The sequence below is a fragment of the Helicoverpa zea genome, chromosome 15, assembly GCF_022581195.2.
Source record: "Helicoverpa zea isolate HzStark_Cry1AcR chromosome 15, ilHelZeax1.1, whole genome shotgun sequence".
NCBI classification, from domain to species: Eukaryota; Metazoa; Arthropoda; class Insecta; order Lepidoptera; family Noctuidae; genus Helicoverpa; species Helicoverpa zea.
Genome location: NC_061466.1, coordinates 6,677,811 through 6,702,784, shown reverse-complemented (window position 1 = coordinate 6,702,784; position 24,974 = coordinate 6,677,811). Strand labels below are relative to the sequence as shown.

The 24,974-nt window shown below is 35.6% G+C and overlaps 4 protein-coding genes and 1 long non-coding RNA gene across 5 annotated transcripts; 3 read left to right on the top strand and 2 right to left on the bottom strand.

The window, feature by feature from the left end:
* Window positions 1-29: 29 nt before the first annotated feature.
* Window positions 30-6,838, top strand: LOC124636797 (integrator complex subunit 3 homolog). The gene is made up of 5 exons (XM_047172948.1): window positions 30-248; window positions 415-3,009; window positions 3,730-3,855; window positions 5,767-5,895; window positions 6,167-6,838. Exons 1-5 carry the CDS (start codon window positions 174-176, stop codon window positions 6,230-6,232), a joined length of 2,991 nt encoding a protein of 996 aa, XP_047028904.1. The 5' UTR covers window positions 30-173; the 3' UTR covers window positions 6,233-6,838.
* A 47-nt stretch (window positions 6,839-6,885) lies between these two features.
* Window positions 6,886-9,060, bottom strand: LOC124636799 (hsp70-Hsp90 organizing protein 3-like). Its single transcript, XM_047172950.1, has 5 exons — window positions 8,643-9,060; window positions 8,407-8,560; window positions 8,206-8,306; window positions 7,998-8,121; window positions 6,886-7,399 (listed from the first exon to the last, which is right to left on the bottom strand). The coding sequence occupies exons 1-5, from the start codon at window positions 8,886-8,888 to the stop codon at window positions 7,296-7,298; spliced, it is 729 nt and encodes a 242-aa protein (XP_047028906.1). The 5' UTR covers window positions 8,889-9,060; the 3' UTR covers window positions 6,886-7,295.
* Window positions 9,061-9,180: 120 nt separating this feature from the next.
* On the top strand, window positions 9,181-11,066 carry LOC124636800. Its single transcript, XR_006985154.1, has 2 exons — window positions 9,181-9,723; window positions 10,139-11,066. It is a non-coding gene; the product is annotated as an uncharacterized LOC124636800 (long non-coding RNA).
* On the bottom strand, window positions 10,954-12,513 carry LOC124636798 (UDP-GlcNAc:betaGal beta-1,3-N-acetylglucosaminyltransferase-like protein 1). The gene is made up of 2 exons (XM_047172949.1): window positions 12,393-12,513; window positions 10,954-12,180 (listed from the first exon to the last, which is right to left on the bottom strand). The coding sequence occupies exon 2, from the start codon at window positions 12,066-12,068 to the stop codon at window positions 11,022-11,024; it is 1,047 nt and encodes a 348-aa protein (XP_047028905.1). The 5' UTR covers window positions 12,069-12,180; window positions 12,393-12,513; the 3' UTR covers window positions 10,954-11,021.
* Window positions 12,514-12,882: 369 nt separating this feature from the next.
* Window positions 12,883-24,350, top strand: LOC124636809 (arrestin domain-containing protein 17). Its single transcript, XM_047172971.1, has 8 exons — window positions 12,883-13,102; window positions 13,268-13,423; window positions 14,651-14,862; window positions 15,221-15,403; window positions 16,147-16,335; window positions 17,743-17,940; window positions 18,290-18,401; window positions 23,669-24,350. The coding sequence occupies exons 1-8, from the start codon at window positions 12,988-12,990 to the stop codon at window positions 23,815-23,817; spliced, it is 1,314 nt and encodes a 437-aa protein (XP_047028927.1). The 5' UTR covers window positions 12,883-12,987; the 3' UTR covers window positions 23,818-24,350.
* The last annotated feature ends 624 nt before the right edge of the window (window positions 24,351-24,974 follow it).

Here is a 24,974-nt window from a genome sequence, read left to right as displayed (position 1 = left end):
CTGGCGGCGTTTTCTAACTTTTGTTTGTTCCTCACGGTCGGTGACATATACACGCACACATTCATGTTTGTGATTGTATTGCTTCATAAATATTTTTCGCTTACGATAGCCATGCAGGAGGCAACCTGCGCTAAATTTTTATTAAAATAAGTAGTTTTAATAATCTCCAAATTATGGAGCAGAGCAAATCTATTTCACCTAGACTATTTGTGTGCACCGCCATAGAAAACAAGGACGAAGTTGAGGAGGTACTGTGTAAAATTTCGCAGTTTCCCAACAAAGAATATCTATATAGTCGGCCATGTACAATCGTATTTTCTAACACTAGTAGTGGTGGCGCTGCAGTGTGCGTGGCGCGAAATTCAATTTCTAGTGAATGGTTTCAGTTATCTTATAAGATTTTATCGTTTTCAGAGGTACGAGAGGGCTTACAACTACTTCCAATCACTTGTGGCCGACTGCAGCGAGAAAGAAGCTCACGATGCACTCAACAATGCCGTATGTAAGAACCATGAGGACGTATCTTTGGGAATGCTCATGTCCATCCTCACAGAACCTCACAATGCAACCAAGTGCTACAGGGATCTTACTCTGGTGACGAGGGATGGCCTGACGTGCGTGCTCAATAACCTATCCACCCTGATCCTAGAGAGGTACTTGAAGTTTCATGATACTACTCGTAACCAACTACTGTGGTTGATAAAGGAAATGATAAGAAATGCAGTCACTGGTGTGGACAGTGTTTGTTGGAACTTAATGCGATATGCATCTGGAGGAGATATTACTCCCAAAAACATAATACTGGTAGAATCTCTTTTAGATATTTATATTGAAAATCGGGCATGGTTAGACAAGTTTCCTGTACTTATTTGTATGGTGGTGTATACGTATTTGAGATTGATAGAAGATCACAATATTCCACAGTTGATGGGCTTGAGACAGAAGGAAGTCAATTTTGTGATCACTCTCATAAGAGAACGCTTTTCAGACGTGTTAACCCTCGGTAGAGATCTGGTACGATTACTACAGAATGTTGCTCGTATTCCTGAGTTCAACCAGCTGTGGCAAGATATTTTGTCAAATCCCAAGACATTATGCCCTACTTTTACAAATGTATCACAATTACTGCAAACAAGGACATCCCGCAGATACCTGCAGTCAAGACTTACTCCTGACATGGAAAGAAAACTTGTATTTCTGACATCTCAAGTTAGGTTCGGTCATCATAAGAAGTATCAAGAATGGTTTCAAAGACAATACCTGGCTACTCCAGAGTCTCAGTCACTTAGAAGTGATATGATTCGCTTTATTGTTGGTGTAATACACCCTACCAATGAACTCCTTTGTTCTGATATCATTCCACGGTGGGCAGTCATTGGATGGCTACTTACTACTTGTACTTCCAACGTAGCTGCATCAAATGCAAAACTAGCACTCTTCTATGACTGGTTGTTTTATGACTCCGAAAAAGATAACATAATGAATATTGAACCAGCAATCCTTGTCATGCACCACTCAATGAGATCACATCCTGCTGTAACTGCAACATTGCTCGATTTTCTGTGTCGAATCATTCCAAACTTTTATCCACCATTTGCGGATAAAGTCAGGCAAGGCATTTTCAATTCACTTCAACAGATCATAGAGAAGAGAGTCCTTCCAAATTTACACCCTCTCTTTGACTCTCCTAAGTTGGACCGAGAACTTAGAACAACTGTGAGGGAAACTTTTAAAGAGTTTTGTACCAATGGAAATGGTGAAGGTGTTTCAGGGATTCGTGAAGAAGGAACTGATGACTTACCAAGAGGTGGTCCTGATGAGCCTGCATTTTCTGATGATGAGGAGGAAAATACTCCTAATATTGCTGAAGACACAGATGATGACGATTTGCCATTGTCAGAGGTCCGTGCGAGAGAGCGACCCGAACTGGCAGCTGCTATGCCTCTCATGTTGCGACCTCTTGCAGAGACTTTATTAGATGACCGCACTTCCGCGGCAGCCACTGCTCTCATTAACGCGTGTAGCTCGCCGATGCCGACTCCTACTGCTCTGGCTGATCTATTTACCGCTGCCGTGCAAGAAGTTCCGCCTTTAAAAATAAGCCGAACTCCAACTCAAGCAGAGATCGATGTTGCTCTAAATTCACCAATCTTTTCCATGTTCACTTTTCTAACGAGCAGTGACGAAGCCAAGCGTAAACTTGTATTAGAAACATTTAAAGAAATCCAAGCTCAAAATACCCTTCGTACTGTTGGTTTCTGTTTGTTGTTTTATTTAAAAGTTTGTTATGAGCGGGATAGGCGCGGCGAACGCGACGCAGCCAAAAGGAGAAACGTTAAATTCAAAGCAGATGTATATAAAGAGTATTGTAGCTATTTAGAGATAAAGCTGTCTGAAAGTTTAGCTGATGACTTCGAGAGGTGTCAAGAATGTGATGCTAATGTTTTGGTGTGGTTGATCCCTGATGTGTACAGAGAGTTCAAAGATCAGGCTCAAAACCACATACGACTGTTACATTCTATTGTTTCAACATTGGACGCTGGTCAGCTACAGCGGCTCGTATGCTTGACCCTACAGGGCACTCTGATGATGTTCAAGTCAGATGACATAACATTAATGCTGTCGACAAGCTTGGGGTGGGAGACCTTTGAGCAATATTGCCTTTGGCAACTTTTAACAGCGCATGATATATCTGTTGAGGACGTTTTGCCGATCATACCCAAATTACAGTATAAAGAACATGCTGAAGCACTTACATCCGTGCTTTTGATGTTAAAACAGGAGAAACCCACTGCTGATGTAGTGCGACAGTTATTCTGCCGAGCTGTAGATGACGAAGATACATTTGTTGTATCAACTTTAATGTATTGGTGCCAAGACTATGAGGACAAAGTCGGCGATTTACTTTCAGTTCTTTTAAGCACAAGATATCCGGGTACCAGTCCCAACAAGAGAAAACGTCCTGGGAAACATAGCATTCCACCTAACGCTCCGCCTTCTGCAGAACTGGTAAATATTTTCACTTCATGATTAACTAACATTTTCTTCTTTAAAAAATATTTTATGTTATCGTCTTAAGTTTCGTCATAATTCATATTTATGCTAACTCTACTTCACTTACGGGACTAGAACTGCAATGCAGAAAACCACATGTCGCAGGCTCGTGTGAGTTTCAAAGATAATATTAGCCTATGAGCCTCCATAGAAACCAACCTCCTTGATTGCTTTATCAACATGCACAGGAGCAAGCTGAGAACCTCTTGACCACCAATGTGACCCACTTTAGTTCACTTCAAAACTTGTAGCACTCCTCCCTAAGAAATTGACGCACCGGAGACTTGATGAATTCGAAAAAAATACTCTGTTATATATATATATAGATACACTTGACGCAGCATGCAATGATGAGCAGCTAAAACACTCAGCTTTTATCATAATTTAAGGTGAACCTTACTAAATATACCTTTGCCTTTTACCTCATCACTAATTACTGCAAAAAGAAAATGAGACTATTTGTTTACTTTTGCTAACTCCAAAATAAGGACCTAACGTCTCAGACTGGTGGCTATCCTAATATAAATGTATGAGAAACTGCAACCTATAAGTATGCATAATAAAATATGGTGACCACATGTTCCTTACATCTGGTGCAATATAGGTACTTAGGGAACGCAATGTATTTTTTTCTTGTACCAATTTAATCGCTAATTTGTGTCCAATGTTTTATAGGTGCTTGGCCACTTGGAGCAAATGAGAGTGTGCTGTGTGGAACAAAACGACATGTCAATTTTTAATATGGAGTGTATGCAGAAAGCACTTCAACAAGCGCAGTCGAATAGTAGTGATAGTTTAAGGGTAAGTTCTATCCAGTTTTATTTTCTGCTTTATGTGTCTTCCAAAGTTGTTTCTACGATTGTAGCAAAAGTAGGTCCCTAAACCCACTTCGCACAGAGGTCGTTAGCATAGTATCGTTACGACGAAACAAATCGTCGCGTATTATGTAAGTATTGTTCGAGTCTACTGCTACCCGAAGCCTTAGGTCGTATAAAGAGAGAAAGCTAGTAGCCGGCACCGCTCTAACAGCGCTTATCGGCGCTGCCTTTTCCACTCTGGTATGTTATTGCTTCAACCTGCTTACTTAACTGTGACCAGAATGGACCACCTATAAGTGCTGCTAAATCGGCGCTGGCTACCACCATTCCTGTATACAGACTTACACCTCTGCGGATCCTTCGGCTAGCTAGCGATCGATATAGTAACAGCATAAAGTAAATAACCACTAGAGAGCGCACTCGCCAATTTCTGCTAAGAACACGACTCACCACTGCGGGCCGGGGGACGCGGCATAATTCGCGGCTACTATTGGTCAGTTCAAGGTCGAGTTGTACGAGTACGCTCAGCAAGGGATTGCTCTCTCTCAATTAAAAAATATCGATGAAATTTATTTCATCGTAGTAATAAATACTCAAAAAAATCGTATAAGAACATTTAATAAAAATCAGCCTATTACAAAAAAGAAAAAGAACTCGAACTCGAAGAAAATTATTGATTCTCCAAATGTATTAATTTAGTATAAGTTTTTCGAATTAATGTTTTAGGGTCCTGATTGTTTTTGGTAAAAAAACGATAATCGAGCGTCTACATATATTTTACTTGTTGGGGACCAATTTTCCCCGTTGATAACATATCCACTTCTCTTTTATTTCTGGAATCTTCAAAAATCTTCTTTCGATTTCATTAAAAGTAATTTGTGGAGGCTTCAGGAACAGCTGCCTCTAACGTCGCTATGGTCAGTTAATTAACTCATTAGCCAAAATAAAACATATTTTTTAATTAATGTAAATGTACTATTATCGATATCCACTTCATCTTTAAAGGTAACAGCCCAAATTTCATCGATAGGAATACAAAGGGTAAGAAAGAGATGGACATATTAGAATTTCTTAATGACAGAAAGGGACTTTCCCAAAAGACATCAACGAGCGTGAGCGCGGTTCACCAACCACCAATTTAAATAGACCCTTGTAGTATTTCGTAATATAATTAAATCAAAGCCAAATTTTGGTATTGATACTTGCCAATGCCATCCTTTTTGTAACTAGATATCCTGGATTGTTTCCCGCACCATTTCATCGCGCATGTAGGCATTTTTTTTATTTTTTACTAAATAAAATCCTCAATAATTTAGCGTGTTCGAAGGTCATAGACTTGGTCTCTACTAAAGGATTGTACTGATCGTAGCCTTATAGTACGCGCAAAATCCCTAACGTTTGGCGAGCGTCGGGGCACTGTATGCGCAATCAAGTGGTTTTATAGTCTTTGAGTAACAGACATATATGTTTTCTCTGACTTAATTCAGTAAAGGAAGGTCGTTACCGTTAGGACTTTATCGTAACGAATTGCAAGTGCAAATGAAGACTTATTTACTGGATAACATACCTACAAATAAACATTTAGTTGAGGAAAATCGATTTCATATTATTATTAGAACAGGATAAATCGACACGTACGTGATAAACTCGTTTTAACATCTGGGTTATCTCATTAGTAGTGCCTATGTCAAGATATCAGATTGTTATATTTTGTGCATTTAATTTGTCCAGCGCTATTAAATGTTAGGGATAAAAGGAGTTGAATAAAAAAAAACTACTTTCATACAGTCCGGTCATTCAACCCTTTCCTTGAACAAAACATTCACGGATCTGATTTCCGTTCATTTGTTTTGATAATCATGTTTAAATTATGTATTTTTCTCTATCTTTACAGAGACAATATAGTGATTTACTTGCTTTGGCGTGGGAGGACGAGTTGCCTATATCAAGACGAGCCCGGAAATTAGTTTCAAATTCATTACCATTAAACCAGAATCTGCATTCATCTAATGAAGATAGTGAGGTAAATATTTGAACATCATGTATTTATACACTCAACTGTTTTTCGTTCAGATAGGAACTTGAATAAATCATGCCCTCATGTAGTACTGTGTAATTTATCCTTTCAGCTGTAGAAATGATTCTAACTACCTATTGTATGATGTGATAACTGTTATTTTTTTTATTCTGGCTTTCCTGCTAATATTGCGTGTTTTTTACATTATGAATGGAACCCGTGTACATGCAACTGAATAACTAAATGTTTTTTTTTTTTATCTGGTTTTGTTTTCTAGGAGGAAGAGATAGTAAAACCGAAGCAGGCTAAGCGAAGAAAGAAGGCAATCTCGGATAGTGATTGACATATCTTTTGTAGAAAGAACGGTAATTTTAAACACCAAAGTGCAACTCTACAATACAATAAATATTAGTAGTATGTGTAATACATTGTTTGTTACCTTATGTTATTACACAGGTGCAATTCCAAGAATGGTACCTAGTTCACTGTCGCATAATTTTGCCTTGGTACTGTGTAAAAGTAATTTATCGTGAGTTAAATTCATGGTTTATCAGATATTTTTTGGTGAAATTGTTTTTTTTTTATTTTGAATTCTTATTTTTTTATTCCCAACGGCTATGGTAGTAGCATGTTGTGACTCAACAGAACAAGCTCATTTACAATATTGTAACTGATCAAACCACCATGGACAGATTCTTCCAATAGCCACATACTTCAGAGCAAACTTAGGAAGTATCTAGGTCAAACATGCACTGTAAATTTTGCCACAGTAGTCATTTATTGTAAATGTAGGTACCCTATTGTTGTACAGATTTTTTTATTCCCCGTACATGTTGAACTTATTTTAAGTATAAGGTATGAGACCAAGAATTTTATTCAAAGGATATATTGTATTCTGGAATTTTCGAAATACATTTTACACTAGGATCAATAAAGTATTTCCCCTTTATTTTATGTTTTAATTGACCTAATTGTGTGTTTGATTAAAACAAAATCTTGTATTTTCGTCTTATATTTTTCTTTTAAAACATCCAGAATATAGGGATACTGATTGTGAACAGATTGTTTAAATATTTCAGTATTTAACATAAATTCAAATATGTTCTAAGTACAAAACTAACATAACTATATAAATATACTAAACATGGATTAAATTTTTAGGAAATGGTAAATATTTTATTATAAACCTTAATTGTTATTCCAACAATGATTGATGAATAATTGTAGTTTAAAAAATGTCTTTTTGTTAAGTCTTTGAAAAAAGGATATCTATCATTATTTCATTGGACTAGCAGAACCTTTAACAACACAACACCCTAACACCCTCACCAAGCCACTGATACATGCTTACAACCTAATAAATCTTATAAAAATTGTATCCTCAAATATAAAGAATATTCTTAAAACTAAAGTTTTCCTTGCTTATATCTTTGTCTAGCTTGGGCCTTACTGTACTTCGTTTTCTTCTCAGGTACTGTTGTATCTTTTTCATTTGAATTGTCATTTACACCTGAAAAACGCAAACACATTTATAAGAGAGTGCATTAAAAAGATTAAAGTGCACAGATAATGCCCTAAAAATAAAGAACAGCTTCTACGTTCCACCGGAGCTGAACATGAGAAGAACAAGATAGAGGGACACTATCACTGATTTCTCACAATATTATCATGTAAAATTATTATCATCTGTAATCAGCTAACAGGCCAAACTCTTTTTAAGTCAAAGTTATCTGTTGAGATTTTGTATGAATGATACATTTGTGCTGTGTAATGATGATGATATTTTATAACTCAAGATAAATCAGTTTATTCAATGATGAGCAATCTTAATGTAAATGTTGATTTTTAGAGTTAAATCTATTAAACTATTTTAAAAAAAGAATAACATTCTACATAGTCATATTATTTTTGTGATCTTTCCACAAGTTTCAGAACTTCTATCACCTTATTTGTACAAAAAAGCCTGGGAGTAGTTGGACAGTATATTCATACATGAGTTAAATTAGTCCTATTATTTCATAAGTAATCCATTACAGAAAAGGATTGCACAGAATAAGTACTACTATGTGTTCATATTTATGTATTTCACATTTTTTTTTTAATCTTACCTAAATCATCTGGAGGTTGTAGAGATTTGCCAGCACTCCATGTACTCATCAGAGTAACACTCTTTCCTATTGCCCAGCCCATTCCTGCCAGAGCTAAGGAAAATGCTAACATGCTAAAGGGATGCTGAAAAGGAACACAAAAATATTAATTTTATAAAACAAATGAAACTAACGATGGATAGACACCTATTATTAGAGGTGTACTTACTGCTAATGTTGGATTGGTAGTTAAACTATAATCCAACACCACGATGCCTATTCCGAAGATAAGCCCCACACAAGTACAGATCCATATTATATTCTGGCTATCTGTAAATAGACATTTAGATATTTATTTTTCAGCTGCTAAGTGCTGATATGCTAAAAAGAAACAGCATTATTTAACTCAAAGTAGGTACTCATAATTTACCTCTAATTTTCTTTTTCTGCATGTCTGTGATATTTTTGATAGATTCCATTAGTTTCACATTGTGAGGGTCTAACTGCAGTGCTCTTGTGTATGATATTATAGCTTCGTCAAAAAGTTCGCTAGCTGCTTCCACCTCCGCGCGGCGAAAGTATCCCTAAGTAAAAACAAGAGTTCAATTTATTTTATTATTACTTGACAATAAATTTAGAATAACAACGCCGAATGCCTGAACTTACCTTAGCCCACTGAGGTTGCAACCTAACTGTTTCATTTGCATCTTGCAGTGAGAGGTAATGCTGATCCAACTTCAGAAATGCAAACGATCTATTGCTGTATAAGAGGTAGTTATTAGGGTCCATCTTAATTGCTTGAGTATAATGTAGGACAGCTTCAATATATTTTCCTTCTTTAACACATTCATTGCCCTTAATTTTAAGATCTTCCACACTTGTTGTTTGAGTACCTTTCTTATTTTCCTCCATGGTGATGTGTGTTAATTAGTTTGTAATGACAATTAATTAAATTGTATTATGACTTGTTTACTGTACCGCAATCTTAGTATTTAACTAAAAAATATTATTTTTATAAATATTTTTTCGTAATAGAACTCGTCTCACATCTCAATGACAGTGACAAAACGTGACTGACGAAAAATGACAATAAATTAATGAAATGGAACACAGACAAAAAAGGTAATGTATTACACCGGTAATCATCGGTTTTTCCTGTTTTGTATCAGCGTCGAATATATTCTGAGCTTGAAAACTTATGCCTAAACAGAGACAAAATCTTCACTATTGAGTATTCTATTAAGGACCAGATGGAGTTTAAAAAGAATTGAAAAGACCTGGAAGTAGAAGCCGAACCCACTGGTCTGACAAACGACACAAGAAGGAAGAGGTGCATACAAGCAACATGATGGTATACCCACTTTTTGGATGAGATTCTATAAACAATACAGTGTACAAACTAAATTGGTGATCTACTTTTCATCCTGCGCTTTTAGAAGCACGTTACCAATCTAGCATGTGCAAGCTACCAATCTAGTGGCATTCCCGTGCCGTGAATAATGTAAACCGGCCATAAAAACGTCCACGCCTCTGTAGTTCAACAAACCTTTTCATTCATTCACGCTTCCGTAACATTCACTCACTCGGGGATTTGTAATTATTGTAGCGATTTATATTTTATTTTGTAGTGTTAATTTAAATTTTGGAAGATTTTAAAGGGAACCGAGGCATGGCATAGTTATATTACCTGGGCTGTATAACAGCAGCTACAGCAGTGCTAAAACTGACTGGGAATAAGCGTTACAAGGTATATTTATTTACAGTATAGTATTCAGTATCTGTAATTCATTATTTTCATCAATAATTTAAACCTGCAATTCTAATTAATTAAACTAGTTCCGTCATCTATTTCTTTGATTGAAAATCTACATTCATCTCAATCTACAGCTGTCGTATTCAATTATGTCCAATGAGCGCAATAAGCCGAAATATTTATAAAAATTAAATGAATATAGCTTGGATCAAATATCCATATCAGTCCCAATTTTAACATCTATTCAACAATAAGTGTATGAATTTTATTGCCACAGTTTGTGTATATTTAATAAGATCTTTTTTGATAACAAATTATGTGATTAAAACGTATAATAAACTAGAAAAATCATAAAAACTCTCACTTACTTATTAGAAAAAAGCAAAGTAATATTTTAATTTCTTTTTAGTGTTCACAAGACTATTGGAATTGGTATCAAACAAAGATCTGCAAAAATGTCTCGAGTAGCTAATACTTTGGATATGCAGCAGATTGAATTTCGTGCTGTCATCAAATTCCTTACAAAACAAGGAAAAGGACCTTCAGTCATTTTAAGTGAAATGAAAGCAGTATATGGTGATAAATGTCCTGGCAAAACTATGGTATACAAATGGATTAGCATGTTTCAAGAGGGAAGGGAAATGATTGAAGATAAACCTAGGGCCTTGACTTTTAAGCGCCGTCGCACAGAACCTACCCCTCTATTCAAAGAGATCCCACCACCAAAAGACTATAAGGAAATTGATGTTATGGACAGCGCTTTTGATGATGAAGCTTTCATAGATGAGCTACAGAATGAATACCTTGATTCTGAGCCTTAAATGGCAGCATAGCACAGGTTTTAGAGTAGTATCTTGACCAAATTTGTAAATAAAAACTGCACCTCAATATGCTGGACATGTAAAATGATGGTAACAGATTGAAAAATGTAATGGAGAAAATGAGTGATGATTGAGGTGCATACAATGCACAAAAATCCAGAAAAAAAGGCCTAGGCCAAAGGATGATCTTTAGAATTTAACAAAAGGCTCAAAGCATTGAATATCTGAAATTCTAAATCTTTAATTTGGAGACATAATATGACTTCAAACATTATTTGATTCAGTGTTGATGTGTGGTGATTATATTAAAATTACTCTTGTAACAAACAGCACGAAAATAACATTTGTGTGTCTTTATAAGTAGTTTTAATAGGTACTTCTATGATGCAAAATAATGAAATGCTTTTTTCAACAGTAATACAGTTTTAATATATTATATGTAATACATTGTCAAATCTACATTGTAAAATATCAACTGAATAAAACATAATCATTTCCTTCAACGAGATTCAATGATTCGAGATTTTTTTCAAATTCCCCCTTACTTAGATCTAGTTTAATACATATTAATAAAGGCGGTTTTGCCTCAGTAAAATGAATTACAGGCAGTTTTATAATTACTTTTCTTTCAATAGGACAATACAGCTCAACACAATGACCTATTTTATTTTTGTCTACATCACAGAAGGCAACAACTTTATTCAAGTTATTAGGGCTCAATGAGCGAACTAATCTTCTCCCAGCCTTTCCTGCATTCCATACTGTAAAATGATCCCAATCTGGTAAAACATGCTTTTGTATTCTGTCAAGTTGTATTTTCCAGATCTGTTCTCTTTTAACAGAAAATGTAGCTGCACCTTCATGGTAAACATAAACTAAAAGTTCTTTATCCACCCTTTGTAAATCTCCACCAGCATCTAAATGTTCATAAAAAAATATCAGATCTTCGGGTGTTCCACGTCCAGTTTCAACAAAACCTCCAACCTTATCATAAACTGATCTATGGCAGAACCAAGTTGGCATTAGGAGAGTAGGCCCATTAGAAGTATATATTTGTTTCTTCAGCTGAGTTTTGGTAAGACTATTAGCCCAATGAGAATAGCGAGGAGTTGAATTTATAGGTAATCTAGATATTCTGCTTCCAATAAGCGCATTATGATTAGATTTTGCAGCTTTCCACTGTAAATATATTCTGTGTGGATGCATAATATCATCAATATCTTGAAAGCATAGGAATTTACCAGAACTTATTTTAACAGCACCATTTTTTGCAGCTCCAACTCCTTTTGATGTTATGCCTCCTGCTATCATAAAGCCTACACCCCGTAATGTAAAGTAATCTTGCCATTTCTCTAATAGTTCTTGAGTTCTATCAGTACTGCCGTCATTGTATACAGCAATTTCCAGTCTCTTTGTAGTGTTAAGAACAGATTGGCTAGCTATTGACTTCATGCAATCATCGATCCATTTCTCACCATTATGGATAGGTATGATTACAGAAATATCAGCCATTTTCATAATTAAAATCTATATATGAATCCATTGAAGCTATCAAATCCTAATTTTAAACAGCTGCAGTTAATAAGGCTCATTTTGGTTGTTTTGGTGTAGCTTAATCGTCAGATCATTACTAAAACAATAAGGACAAGAATTAATGTCGCATAATTCAAAAAATCTATCTTATAACTAAATAAATTATTTTTTTGTTGATGAAAAGGTAAACCCTGGATTCATTTAAAATTTGTTTTAAAAAGTTTTGTATCTATGAATTTTCAAGTATCACACCTAACAAAAGACTTCTGTTAGTAACTAATAAATAAGACTGTTTTAATGAATACTTACTAATTAATATAATTCAAAGATTCTAGATTTTATTCGAAGATCTAACATATCATAACCTTAAACAACAGCTGACATGAGCTGACATTTGTCATGCATCGTGGTGTCAAAAGTTCGATAAAGTGCGTTCCAGTGCGTTCGAATATGGTTCGAATACTTGGGAATGATGGGTTAGTGAAGTTTATTTTCTCACTCGCAGGGGTTATATATTATGTACGATACAAAGCTCTCTTTGTTACGTTTAAAATAATTTCAAATCAAACACGTAGTGCCATAAGCCGTTATCCCCTCTAGCAACATCTCCATTATCGAGACGGCAAGAAATCAAAGGCCAAAGGTTTATCATGTTAAATCAGTTGAAATACATTTAATTGCCGTCGATTCTGGGTTTTCATTGCATGAAAAAGTATTCCATTTTATTTTATTATTTAGTAGATTACTATTTCTACCTTTTCTTTTTCTCGTTGACAAAAACAAATTGACAGGACAGACAGGTGACTGACAATGACAGCAAATTAATTTAGTGACATGTTTGTTACTGTGCTGTACGGTACGGCTTCGAGTTTTTTTATTTAATATTTCTTAATAGTATCTTAAAATGGGAATCAAAGAAGCGAATATTTATTTGGATAACCAATGGAACACGTACTACGCCGGGCAAACTATTAATGGAAGAATAGAATATGTGTTCGATAGCCCTAAGAAAGTTCGAGGTATGTAATAGTGATACAATTCGTTTTTAAAGTCGTCTCTGACTCATCCACAATAAGAGCACAGCAAAGCGGAAATATTAAACTTCTAGAAAGACTTAAATAAAATAGTCTGGTTTTTGGTAAACATCTTGTTCTTGTATGATTTAAGAAAGTTTCATTTCTCAGGTATTCATGTCAAGATCAAAGGAGAAGCGCACACTGAGTGGCGTGAGAGTAGAAATGAAGAAAATTCCGAAGGGAAGACAGAATCTACTGATACCATGCACACAGGTCATGAGGAGTACTTCCAGGTCTCCTACTATTTGCTGGGCAGCAATTCAGGTAAATATGAATCTAAATTGAAGAATACACTATGATACATTTGAGGGATAGTGACCTATGAATAAATATTTTACCAAGACATAACATCAACATTGAGGTTGGGAGCCTTATTTACTACTAGCTTCTCCCAGTGGTTTCACCTGTATCATGTATTTCACCAAAGCCTTCTTTGGTAAATGGGTTATCTAACAGTGAAAGAATTTTTCAAATTGGATCAGCATTTCCTGAGATTAGTGCATTCAAGCAAACTTCAGCTTTATAATTAGCATTAGGCTTATTTAACATTAGGCTTGCATTATTAGCTTTATACACTAATAATGAATCATAGCACACTAATATAATCCTGTACCTCAGAATAAAAAATATTAATTTAAAAACCTAAAGGCATTTTTCCTATAATGTAAAGTTATACAGATGAATTCATTTTGAAAGCAATACCTAAAAAATCTTTCTGAGAAATGAGAAAAAGGTTTTTCTAAGTTTTTAGAAGATGACTAATACTTTTTTATAACTGCTGCATCAAGTGTAAAGGCAAACATGTATGTTTATAATTTTATTAGACAGATAAGTGTATAAGCAGCATATTCATCAAAACAAACAATGTGTTATAAAGTTATTTTAATAATACATAATTGGATAAATGAAGGTCATTTTACACAGGTATATTTTATTGATATTTTCCTGCAAATCTCAGTAGACATTACTCAATCATCAGTGTGAATAATGCATTATGCATCTATTCAAAACAAACCTAGAAATTTTAAGAATAAATTGTGACTGTATGAGCTATCTACCATGTAGGTAGGTACAGTAGACTGCACATCAGTGGTAACTGTCATGCACCTTAACTCAATAGAGATATTTTACTTTATAACTTCTAGACCATGGAACCGGATGATTTATTAAGTAAAAGATCCATCTTAAAAGTGATAAACTCAATAATTGCCCACTTTATCACTTGACTATTACTGTACCAGTCAATTAGTATTGTACATTTATTTATGTCTGTTATATAACAACTGTGTACTGTAAATCTTTTAAGTTAAGCCATTATCATTGGCTGGTCAATTTTTAGCAGTAGATGTCACAATTTCATGCCAAGGGTTGCCAAGCTCATAAGCCTAAGGCCTATTGAGCTAAAGAACTACAGCATACCTGATAAAAGTCAGGACTTTATTGCCAATGTATTTTCACAACAAAATACTAAGTAAAATATTAATTCCCTAGGCAATGAAATAGAAATTCCCGCTGGGAAACAAGTCTACAACTTTACTTGTACTCTGCCTCCCGTGCTGCCTTCGTCATTCGAAGGTCAATATGGCTACATCCGGTATACAGTCAAGGTCACCCTGGATAGGCCTTGGAAGTTTGACCAAGAGACTAAGATGGCTTTCACTGTGCTTAATGCATTTGATTTGAATCTCAACCCGTCTTATAAGGTAAGAAAGGATAGATGGTTTCTACTTTTTTTTTCAGCTTAAATTGACCTTGGATTTGTTATTACTTATTACATACAACCTGCTTCCCACACAATTGTTAACTTAGAAAATGTCAATATTGTAATTCACATGAGTAAAAACTTTGAAAACATTTCAATGATCCTGGGTGGTCTCTTTACTCTTTTAATTCACGTAACTTAACTATTTTACCAAAACACTGGTCCTGCATCCAGTTAGACTGGAAACTGAACCTCAGCATAGTTGGGTCTAAGCAGATGATGATGACCAGTATAGAATCACATTGATAATTGAGTTCATATCTTGCAAGTACATTTATCCAATAACCACCTTTATACAGGAACCAATCCATATTCAACTAGAGAAGACATTCTGTTGCTTCTGTTGTGCGTCGCCGCCGCTGTCGGTAGACGTGCGAGCACCAGTGTCCGGCTATGTCCCCGGTCAGAAGATACCTATCAGAGTAGAGATTGATAACAAGAGTAATGTGCAGCTGCATCTTGTTAAGATGTTCTTGAGGAAGGTGAGATTTCTTTTAGTATTTATGTAATATTTGTACCTACTAATATTATTAATGCGAAAGTACCTAACTCTGTCTGTCTGTCTGTTACGCTTTCACGTCTAAACCACTGAATTGATTTTAATAACATTTGGTACAGAGATAGAGTTGCCTTTGAGAAAGAACATAGGATAGTTTTTATCCCGGACTTTTGAAGAATTCTCTTGGAAACGCGATATAACCGAACTCAACGCGGGGGAAGCCGTGAGCGGAAGCTAGTATTTGTAGTATTATATATTTAAAGCTACAAATCCAATTTAAAAACGATTTGTTAAAAAAATAAGCTACATTTTTATTTTGTTCCACAAATAAACTTGCGAAAAGAACGCAGATGGAACAGCAGGAAATAGGGTAGAAGATAATCTTAAAAAGTTTATTAGCATAGTGGCAGACACATAAAAACTAATAGGTATAATATAATTCTGTAATTGCAGCATAAAATACAAACACAATGTAGGTAAATGCCAATTGAAAACAATAGTTTACTCGAGTTAATTGAGTTCTCATGCCCCAAACCACTATGGCAATGAAACTTGTTTTTATATTAGACCTTCATTTACGGACCTTTTTCGTTATTTAGCGTTGTTATATCAATATTTATGTACTTACAATAGCTTCAGAAATAAATAATTTGTTTAACATGTTTCTAAACCAAATTCCTCAACTTAATTTATGCTCATTATCATATTTTATCATAATTATTTTAGGTGGTGACATACAGGGCTACATCACCAACAAACCAGACGAAGAAAATCAAAGATATAGTTCTAACAATACAAGAAGGTCCCGCTCCAGCAGGCACCACAAAGAGCTGGGACTTAGTTATGGAAGTGCCCCCCATTCCGCCTTCCGATCTCGTCAACTGTAACATTATCGATTTGGATTACGACTTCAAGGTAAGACCCGTCACACCAAGGTCTGACATATCGAATTACTATAATAATGTCTGCTTTGCGCAATTAAGCATTATTTTCAGGGTCGTCATAACCGCACGCATACCATGTAAAAAATAACGGCTTCCTCATTTGTCGAAACTGCGCGAAATCAGTATAGGATATCGAAATTTTATATCTCTGCATGCGGTGCGATTGTTTAGCGGCGAAAGTAGTTAGCGGTACATATATGTCAAATAGAAGTGCGCTGCACTGAAATGTCAACTTTAACACTATTGACATAAGGTTGATCTTACTATGGCAGCAGTATCAAAACATATTTTAGCTGCAATGGAAAGTAAATACCTCTCATACGTGTGCATAATGTAATGGAGGTTTCGAAACCATGCACCGAACGTGATAATTCTAGAAATCTCTAAAGTCGGTTATCAGTCAAATCTGAGTAAAAATATTTGTATAATTCGCTTCAGAATTAACACAGAGAAGTGTATCATAATGGTTTATTTGAATGTACTCAATTTGTGAGGTAGTGCCAAGGTAATTTTGCTATGTAATAGATCGGCTTATCTCGCGCCACTTTTGGTATGATGTCACGATGATGTCATACTTGAGCCCAAACATAAATTCATTTGGCAGGTGAATGAAATTAGATTTGGTGATGATGAATTTTTAAACGGAAATGATCTTAAGTTTTTAATTAATTCTGTAAACCCGTTTTAGTGTCTTGCTCACTTTCTTATCAAGATCTTTGATCTGAATTATAGTTTTTTTGCCATAAGAAGAGTTCCCTGTCACTTCATTTTACATTAAATTTATGAATTGTAAAATGACTTCAAATGATAATAATTTGAATAATAATAATATATATAATGAATTGTCAGATGAGTATGAATATCGATTAAATTTCGTAAGGTCACATCACTACATTTGTCAAACAAGAACTGTCAAGGAACTCTTCTTACGGCAAAAAAACTATAGATGACTTGTTTATTCTTAGATCAACATTAGAGGGTAACCTAGGATTTTTTACAGACTCACCTATAGAGTAGCATTTTGTTGAAATCACAGGAATACTCGTAATTTTTTTTTTAATTCTATGTATCTGAAAATGCTAACGAGAAACACGTTTTAGTACTTCAGTCTTTCTTATCAGTGGCACACTTATCCACGGGAGACACAGCAATCTTTTAACTAAAATATTGAATCTTTTAAAAATAAAAGAGCCCTCATATCATCATTCAGGCACGAAAAATCTCGATTGAAAAGACAGAAAAGACAGACAAGTTGAACAATTGCTAGGACGGGGGACTGTTCTATGAAACTTCTGCTTATCGCGCTATCAACCCAACTGCGAAAATTAATTTCCTTTTTTTACATTTATTTTATTCTAATCAAAGACCCTTTCTGCAGGTGGAATGTGTAGTATCAGGCATGCATTTGAACATGAGCGGCAAGAAGTACATTGCCATCGGTACGGTACCACTAGTCGGCATGGTGGGACAAGCCGTGCCATCCGCCCCGGTGGCTGATGCCGTGGCGAATGGAGACTCGGGACCTTATTCGCCGAGCCAACCAGCTGTGCTGCCCGTTAGTCCTGGACAGCCTTACGTAAGTAGATAAATTGGATGTTGATTTAAAATGTGATGATTAAAAACTTTTTGGATGTTGCACCTTTATTGACACAATGTAAACACTGCCACGTTGGTATTAGTCGCATAGCGCGACTGCTCGCATAGGTAGCATCTCGAGGTCTCGGGTTCGATACTCGGGTCGGGCCAATTCGTTTTATGGGTTAAAGAAACTTACACAAAGTAGTCCAGGTTCTGGTCAGGTGGTCAGTGATTGATACCTACACCCGTGCAGAATTATAGGGATGATTATACCATTAGGACTTTTACTAAAATATCTAATTAATATTACCTACCGATAGCTCAATAAATCATGTTCTCATTTCCAGGCACCCTCAGCCCCGGGCGCTCCAGGCGGTGATGCGGGTGCACCGGGAGGGTGGGTCGTGCCCGGCGCCCCGCCGGAACAGCCGCCGTACCAGTCATTGTACCCGACTTTATGTGAGTAATACCTGAGCTTGAGTCTTAGTGCATCTTTCATTTACTGATGACGCATAGGGTGTTCGTCAATATTATAAAAACCCTCCAAAGTTGGCTAACAGTAAAATAAAATATAGTAGATAAAATGTACAACTACATCAAATTGCTGACTTCAGAGAGGCAAAGTTATTTGATGTGAGCTGTACTTTCATAGAGGCAGAAGCTTTTTTTTTTACTTTAAATTAGGTAATAAAGTATGTTTTCTTTACCACATTTCAATGGACTAATAGCCACAATCTAGCGGTTGATCACCTCTGCTACAGTCGTTTAATTACATTCTAGTTGTATGGAAGCCAAAGCACTCATAATTAATGACTTGATAGTAGCGCCAAGTGCAATGAAAGATGATATCATTGATCACGGCAATTACATTCTATTATACAGGGTGTTTGGCGCATGGACCGACACAATTTTTTGGGGGATTCGTGAGGCCATGTACTAGTTTTCACTCATAGACCCAATGTCCTATATGTCACTGTATTCGAGATACGATTTTTTTTGTTTGTTTTTAAAAATTACCGGAACTATCACCTTTAAAACGCTATAACTTTTCAGTCTGTTGTCGAATTTACACCAAATCACTTTCATTGCGTTCTCTGATGTATTATTATTCCAAATAAAACATAAATTCATAGCACTAGATGGAAAAAAAATACTTGTTGAGCTTCCAAAGTCTTAAAAATGAAAAAACGTATGAAAAATGTCAAATTCAAAATTAATTATAAAAAAAAGTAAAAGCTTTTATGAACTTCATTTAATAAAAAAAAAATGCCTACTTAATACCCTTTCCAACGATATGCCACATGGGTGTGAAATCATTAATAATGTCGTCACAAACCTAAAGGTACACATTAACCAGTGCCAGGGTAATGAAAACACAAAAATGTTTTAAAATGTTTTAATTAAATTTAAGTTATAAATTATGTTCAAAATGACTGCCTCTGTTGCGAATGCATGCACGGCATCTTTTTCTAATTTCTACAGTCGTCGTCCTCAGTCGCATTTCTGCTTTCATAATTTCAAAGGCGCAATTTATTCTTTCGATTAAAATTTCTCTTGTGGGTACTTCAGTCGCATACACAATTTCTTTTGCACGGCCCCAGACATAAAAATCCAAGGGCGTCAGGTCTGGTGAACGTGCAGGCCAAGGAATTGGGCCGCCTCTTCCGATCCATGAATTTGGAAAACAGTTGTCCAAATGTTCTCGCACGTCTCGCTGGTAATGTGCTGGACAGCCATCATTTTGGAAAATAATTGGTTCTCCATCTAATACTGGTAATACCAATTCAGGTAAATCTTCGAGTAAAAAATTCAAATAATTTTCTCCGGTCAGGCGCTCTGGTAAGAAATGTGGACCGATCAGGTGTCTTCCAATAACCCCCGCCCAAACGTTTACACTAAACTTAGTTTGAAAGGAACTTTGTCTTTTCTTGCGGGGATTTTGTCTTTTTTGCGCCCAATGGTGAAGGTTGTGGAGATTCACAATTCCCTCGTGATTAAAATTGGATTCATCAGTCCACAAAATTCTTTTTAAAAAATTTGTATCATCTACGTCCGTATGCATCATAAATCGGCAAAAATCGAGCCGTCTCCTGTGATCATCATCTATGAGACCTAGAACAATCCATTAAAGACTGGTAAAAATTCACTTTTTGAATGGCAAAAACTAACATAAATTTAAAAGATAAAATTAGAAAAAATAAAAGTTACTAGGTATTTATTTGAAAAACGAACCAGTAAAGCTACAAGGATATTTGTAAACGTTTAAAATAAGTGTATGGTTAAAACCATTTTAAAATACAAGTTTTTTGGGTGCAAAATTTCAGCACAATAAGGTCGAAGATAACTGGTTCAAAATTTAGTTTTACGATTTCGCCTGATAAAATAAATAAAGTACTTAACGTACCTTGAACAGAAGTGTAGTGATACGCATGCTTTCCATTTTCCCGAAGAACTGACCAAACTTTCCAAACCGACAAGTGAAGTCTTTCAGCTACAACTCGAATACTTGTCGTTGGATCCTCATCAAAAGCTTGCAAAATGCTTTCATCAATTACAACATTATGTTGCCTCACATTAACGCGAGGCTCTTGGAAATTTATGTTTCCAGTCTCCCTCAGACGTCGATAGGTTGTAGCAAACGTCTCGTGGTGTGGTATACGCCGGTTAGGATAACGCTGCTGGTAAATTCTACGCGCTTCACGAGCGTTACAATTAGCGCTGCCATATGCCAACAACATGTCAGCATACTCTTCGTTGCTGAAGTTAGGCATTGTAACAAGCACGGTGAATACACCAACAGTTTAACAGAAAAGTTCAACAAACAAAACTTAACAAAAACAAACTTTAACAAAAAACAACGAAATAGGAAAACGTGAAATACACGGACACTTCCGATAGCAGAGATAGTCAAATCTCGACTAAACAAGGATCACATAACAAACTCCAACCCAATGATAGACAAAGACAAGAGATATTTTTCATGCGTAAGAAAGAGACAGGCAGTTTACCTGCCAATTACCTGCTTACCATTGTTCTATCAAACGGGTTCGTTGTTAGAGACGTTAGAGTGCGTGTTCGTTCCTGCTCTGATTTTGACGACATTATTAATGATTTCACACCCATGTGGCATATCGTTGGAAAGGGTATTAAGTAGGCAATTTTTTTTTATTAAACGAAGTTCATAAAAGCTTTTACTTTTTTTTATAATTAATTTTGAATTTGACATTTTTCATACGTTTTTTCATTTTTAAGAGTTTGGAAGCTCAACAAGTATTTTTTTTCCATCTAGTGCTATGAATTTATGTTTTATTTGGAATAATAATACATCAGAGAACGCAATGAAAGTGATTTGGTGTAAATTCGACAACAGACTGAAAAGTTATAGCGTTTTAAAGGTGATAGTTCCGGTAATTTTTAAAAACAAACAAAAAAAATCGTATCTCGAATACAGTGACATATAGGACATTGGGTCTATGAGTGAAAACTAGTACATGGCCTCACGAATCCCCCAAAAATTTTTGTCGGTCCATGCGCCAAACACCCTGTATAATGAAAGTAACAGTTTTATATATACTTTAAACCACAAACCTATTTAAGCTTGATTTCGACTCTATAATTGTATGGATTATTTCATGTTTTGGTATAATTAGATATACTGATTTTATATCTTTGCTATGCAAAGTGAATGTTGCCACCGGTATTAGACGAATTGAATTAAAAATATCTATTCAATATGTCATAAAGTAAATAACCACTAGAGAGCGCACTCGCCAATGTCTTCTAAGAACACGACTCACCACTGCGGGCCGGGGGACGCGGCAAAATCCGCGGCTACTATTGGTCAGTTCAAGGTCGAGTTGCATGAGTACGCTCAGCAAGGGATTGCTCTCTTTCAATTAAAAAATATCGATAAAATGTATTTCATCGTAGTAATAAATACTCAATAAAAATCGTATAAGAATATTTAATAAAAATCAGTCTATTACAAAAAAGAACTCCGTACAAGAAAATAATTGATTCTTAAAATGTATTAATTTAGTATAAGTTTTTCGAATTAATGTTTTAGGGTCTTGATTGTTTTTGGTAAAAAACGATAATCGAACGTCTCATATTTCTTGATATATTATAAATAGGTACACGATGTAATTATTCCAAAATTATGAAGTTTATAAAAACTTACTAAGATAGGCAAAAACATTGTTGGAATCGCTGAACTAAATAAACGTCGGCATTGTTTTAAATATTCAAAACAATTGGGAGTGAAGTGCCTCGAGCAAACAACATTGTATTTTGTTGGGGACCAATTTTCCATATTTCTGGAATCTTAAAAAATCTAAAATGATTTTTTTTTTTAATTACATTAAAAGTAATTTGTGGAGGCACCAGGAACAGCTGCCTCTAACGTCGCTATGGTCAGTTAATTAACTCATTTGCCAAAATAAAACATATTTTTTTATTAATATAAATTTACTATTATCGATATCCACTTCATCCTTAAAGGTAACAGCCCAAATTTCATCGATAGGAATACAAAGGGCAAGAAAGAGATGGACGTATTAGAATTTCTTAATGAAAGAAAGGGACTTTTCCAAAAGACATCAACGAGCGTGAGCGCGGTTCACGAACCACCAATTTAAATAGACCCCTGTGGTATTTCGTAATATAATTAAATCAAAGCCAAAGGAGATGGCCAAATTTTCATAGAAAAAAAAACCCAGAATCGACAGCAATGAAATGGTTACCAATAGGTTCTTTATGATAGACCTTTGATGGTGCCAAAAAATCCAGACTGAAATCCATGGGGTATAGGAGCTATTTCATATTATCGCAAAAATAGGTTATGTTGAATATATGTTGATTTTAAAGATTATTAACATCAAGGGACATAAAAAAGCAAAGTAAACTAACATTATACAAGCCACTAGTAACAACCCCATAGTTTCAGAGTTGGCCTGGTGATTAAAAGGTCTTGTATTTAACCACTCCAGATACGATTAAGCACCGACCTTACCTACTTGGAGAGGTTTCGCAGTTACATGCAACCTTCACAACTGGCTATGAAATGTTTTTGGAGAAATTGTCTTTGAAAATCGCGCCATGTGACATTGTCAAATATAACAAATGACTTAGCAATGTAAAACGGTCCAATCACGAGTCTGCATTCAACTTCTAACGAACATCAAACAGTAAAAGTAAACTTTTTTGTGAACTAAAATCTTGATCGAAAAAACGTTATAAAAAGAGAACCCCATGGTTTTTAGATGTTTTGAAATACTTTTTAAAATCCACAAATTATACTGAATCCAATCATACATATGAAGTTCCTGTCGACTCTGGGTTTTTTTTTGGCCATCTCCTTTTGGTATTGATACTTGTCGATGCCATCCTTTTTGGTACTAGATATCCTGGATGTTTCCCGCACCATTTCATCGCACATGTAGGCATTTTTTTTAGTTTTTACTAAATAAAATCCTCAATAATTTAGCGTGTTCGCAGGTCATAGACTTGGTTGCTACTAAAGGATCGTACTGATCGTAGCCTTGTAGTACGCGCAAAATCACTAACGTTTGGCGAGCGTCGGGGCACTGTATGCGCAGTCAAGTGGTTTTATAGTCTTTGCAATATGTATAGAGGCTGATTTGCCATTGGTTTGGCTTTTTGTGATTTTACATTTAATTTATCGTACTTTTGGAGCGTTTTAAACTAATATCCATTTTAATTTCCAGCCAACCCAGTTTACAAAGAATCTCCATACACTGCTCGCACAATTCAGGAACGGGGTGAATCTAACCACATGATGATAAGAGGGCCGACCAACTTCGCTCCGTACTATCCTACTTACGCAGCCGTCCAGCCTCCGCCATTACCTCAGTAATCAGTTCAAACTCTCGAATATAACAGCAGAGCTTAGCATTTTTATACATATTTAATTTTGAATTCATTTACAAATATTTATATAATATATTCCTTATTAAATTAGGCCTACAGCCTTTTGGCAACACACTAGTTAAGTTGTGAAACTAACATTGATATTTTATGCAGAGGGAATGTATGCAATTTATATTTATGAACTAATAAAATATGTGCTATATTTGATAAGCTATAAATGTGCACAGCCCTACAATATATTGTGTCTCAGTATGCATAAGAACAATGTAATCTCAATCGATGTAACGATAGCACAAGCCGAATTCGCTCAAGTTTATTACTTTTTGCCGCAAAGTAGAAAATTAAAATGAATAAAATAATAAAAGGACTGTTTTATTGTTCAATAGGTAGGTACGCCAAGATTGAAAAACATTGTAAAGTACCAGCATGCTCTGGTTTCTGATAAGCCACATTTTATAGATGGCTACTGCATGTTAACAGTCATTCGATCCTAAGCTTTGGTAGTATGAAATAAATTATTAAAATGAGTATTATTATCTTGTATGTCTCTACCAGACCTCGGGACTATAGAGTCCCGGATTTTTGGGAGGCGAACGTGGGGCCGAAGCCAACACGCTGAAGCCCTTTTGAGACAACTTAAATGAAATGGTGACACAAAACCGACGATTATCCCTGTATACACTATAGAAATGTACCCAAGGACAATCCCCGGTTCTGTGCTAAACTATTGCTAACTATGGATGAAAACTACTTGGGCTATTGTGATGGGATGCTAGTGGACTAGGAATGGGGAAACTACGGGAACTATGGCACCTGCCGATAACAATGTAATAAATACACGTAAAAATGGCAGGTGGAGACTCGCCAACTCACTTACTGGGCCCCCGGGAATCAGTCGCTAAATCGCAACAAGGGGGCAACAGGTACATGAGCGGCTGAAGGGTGAGGATACCTCGGCGAACTTTAAACGCAGATCACGCGCTCCCTGTGGGTCCAGCATCACCGGCCCACTCGCCACTTACCATTCCCGACCGAGACCGTTATTATTATAGTCGATTTACTGATTGGAATGTTTCTTCAGACTGATAAAAAAATGTATTCTGTTGTCACACATAACCAGTCATTATTATGTACAGGTATTAT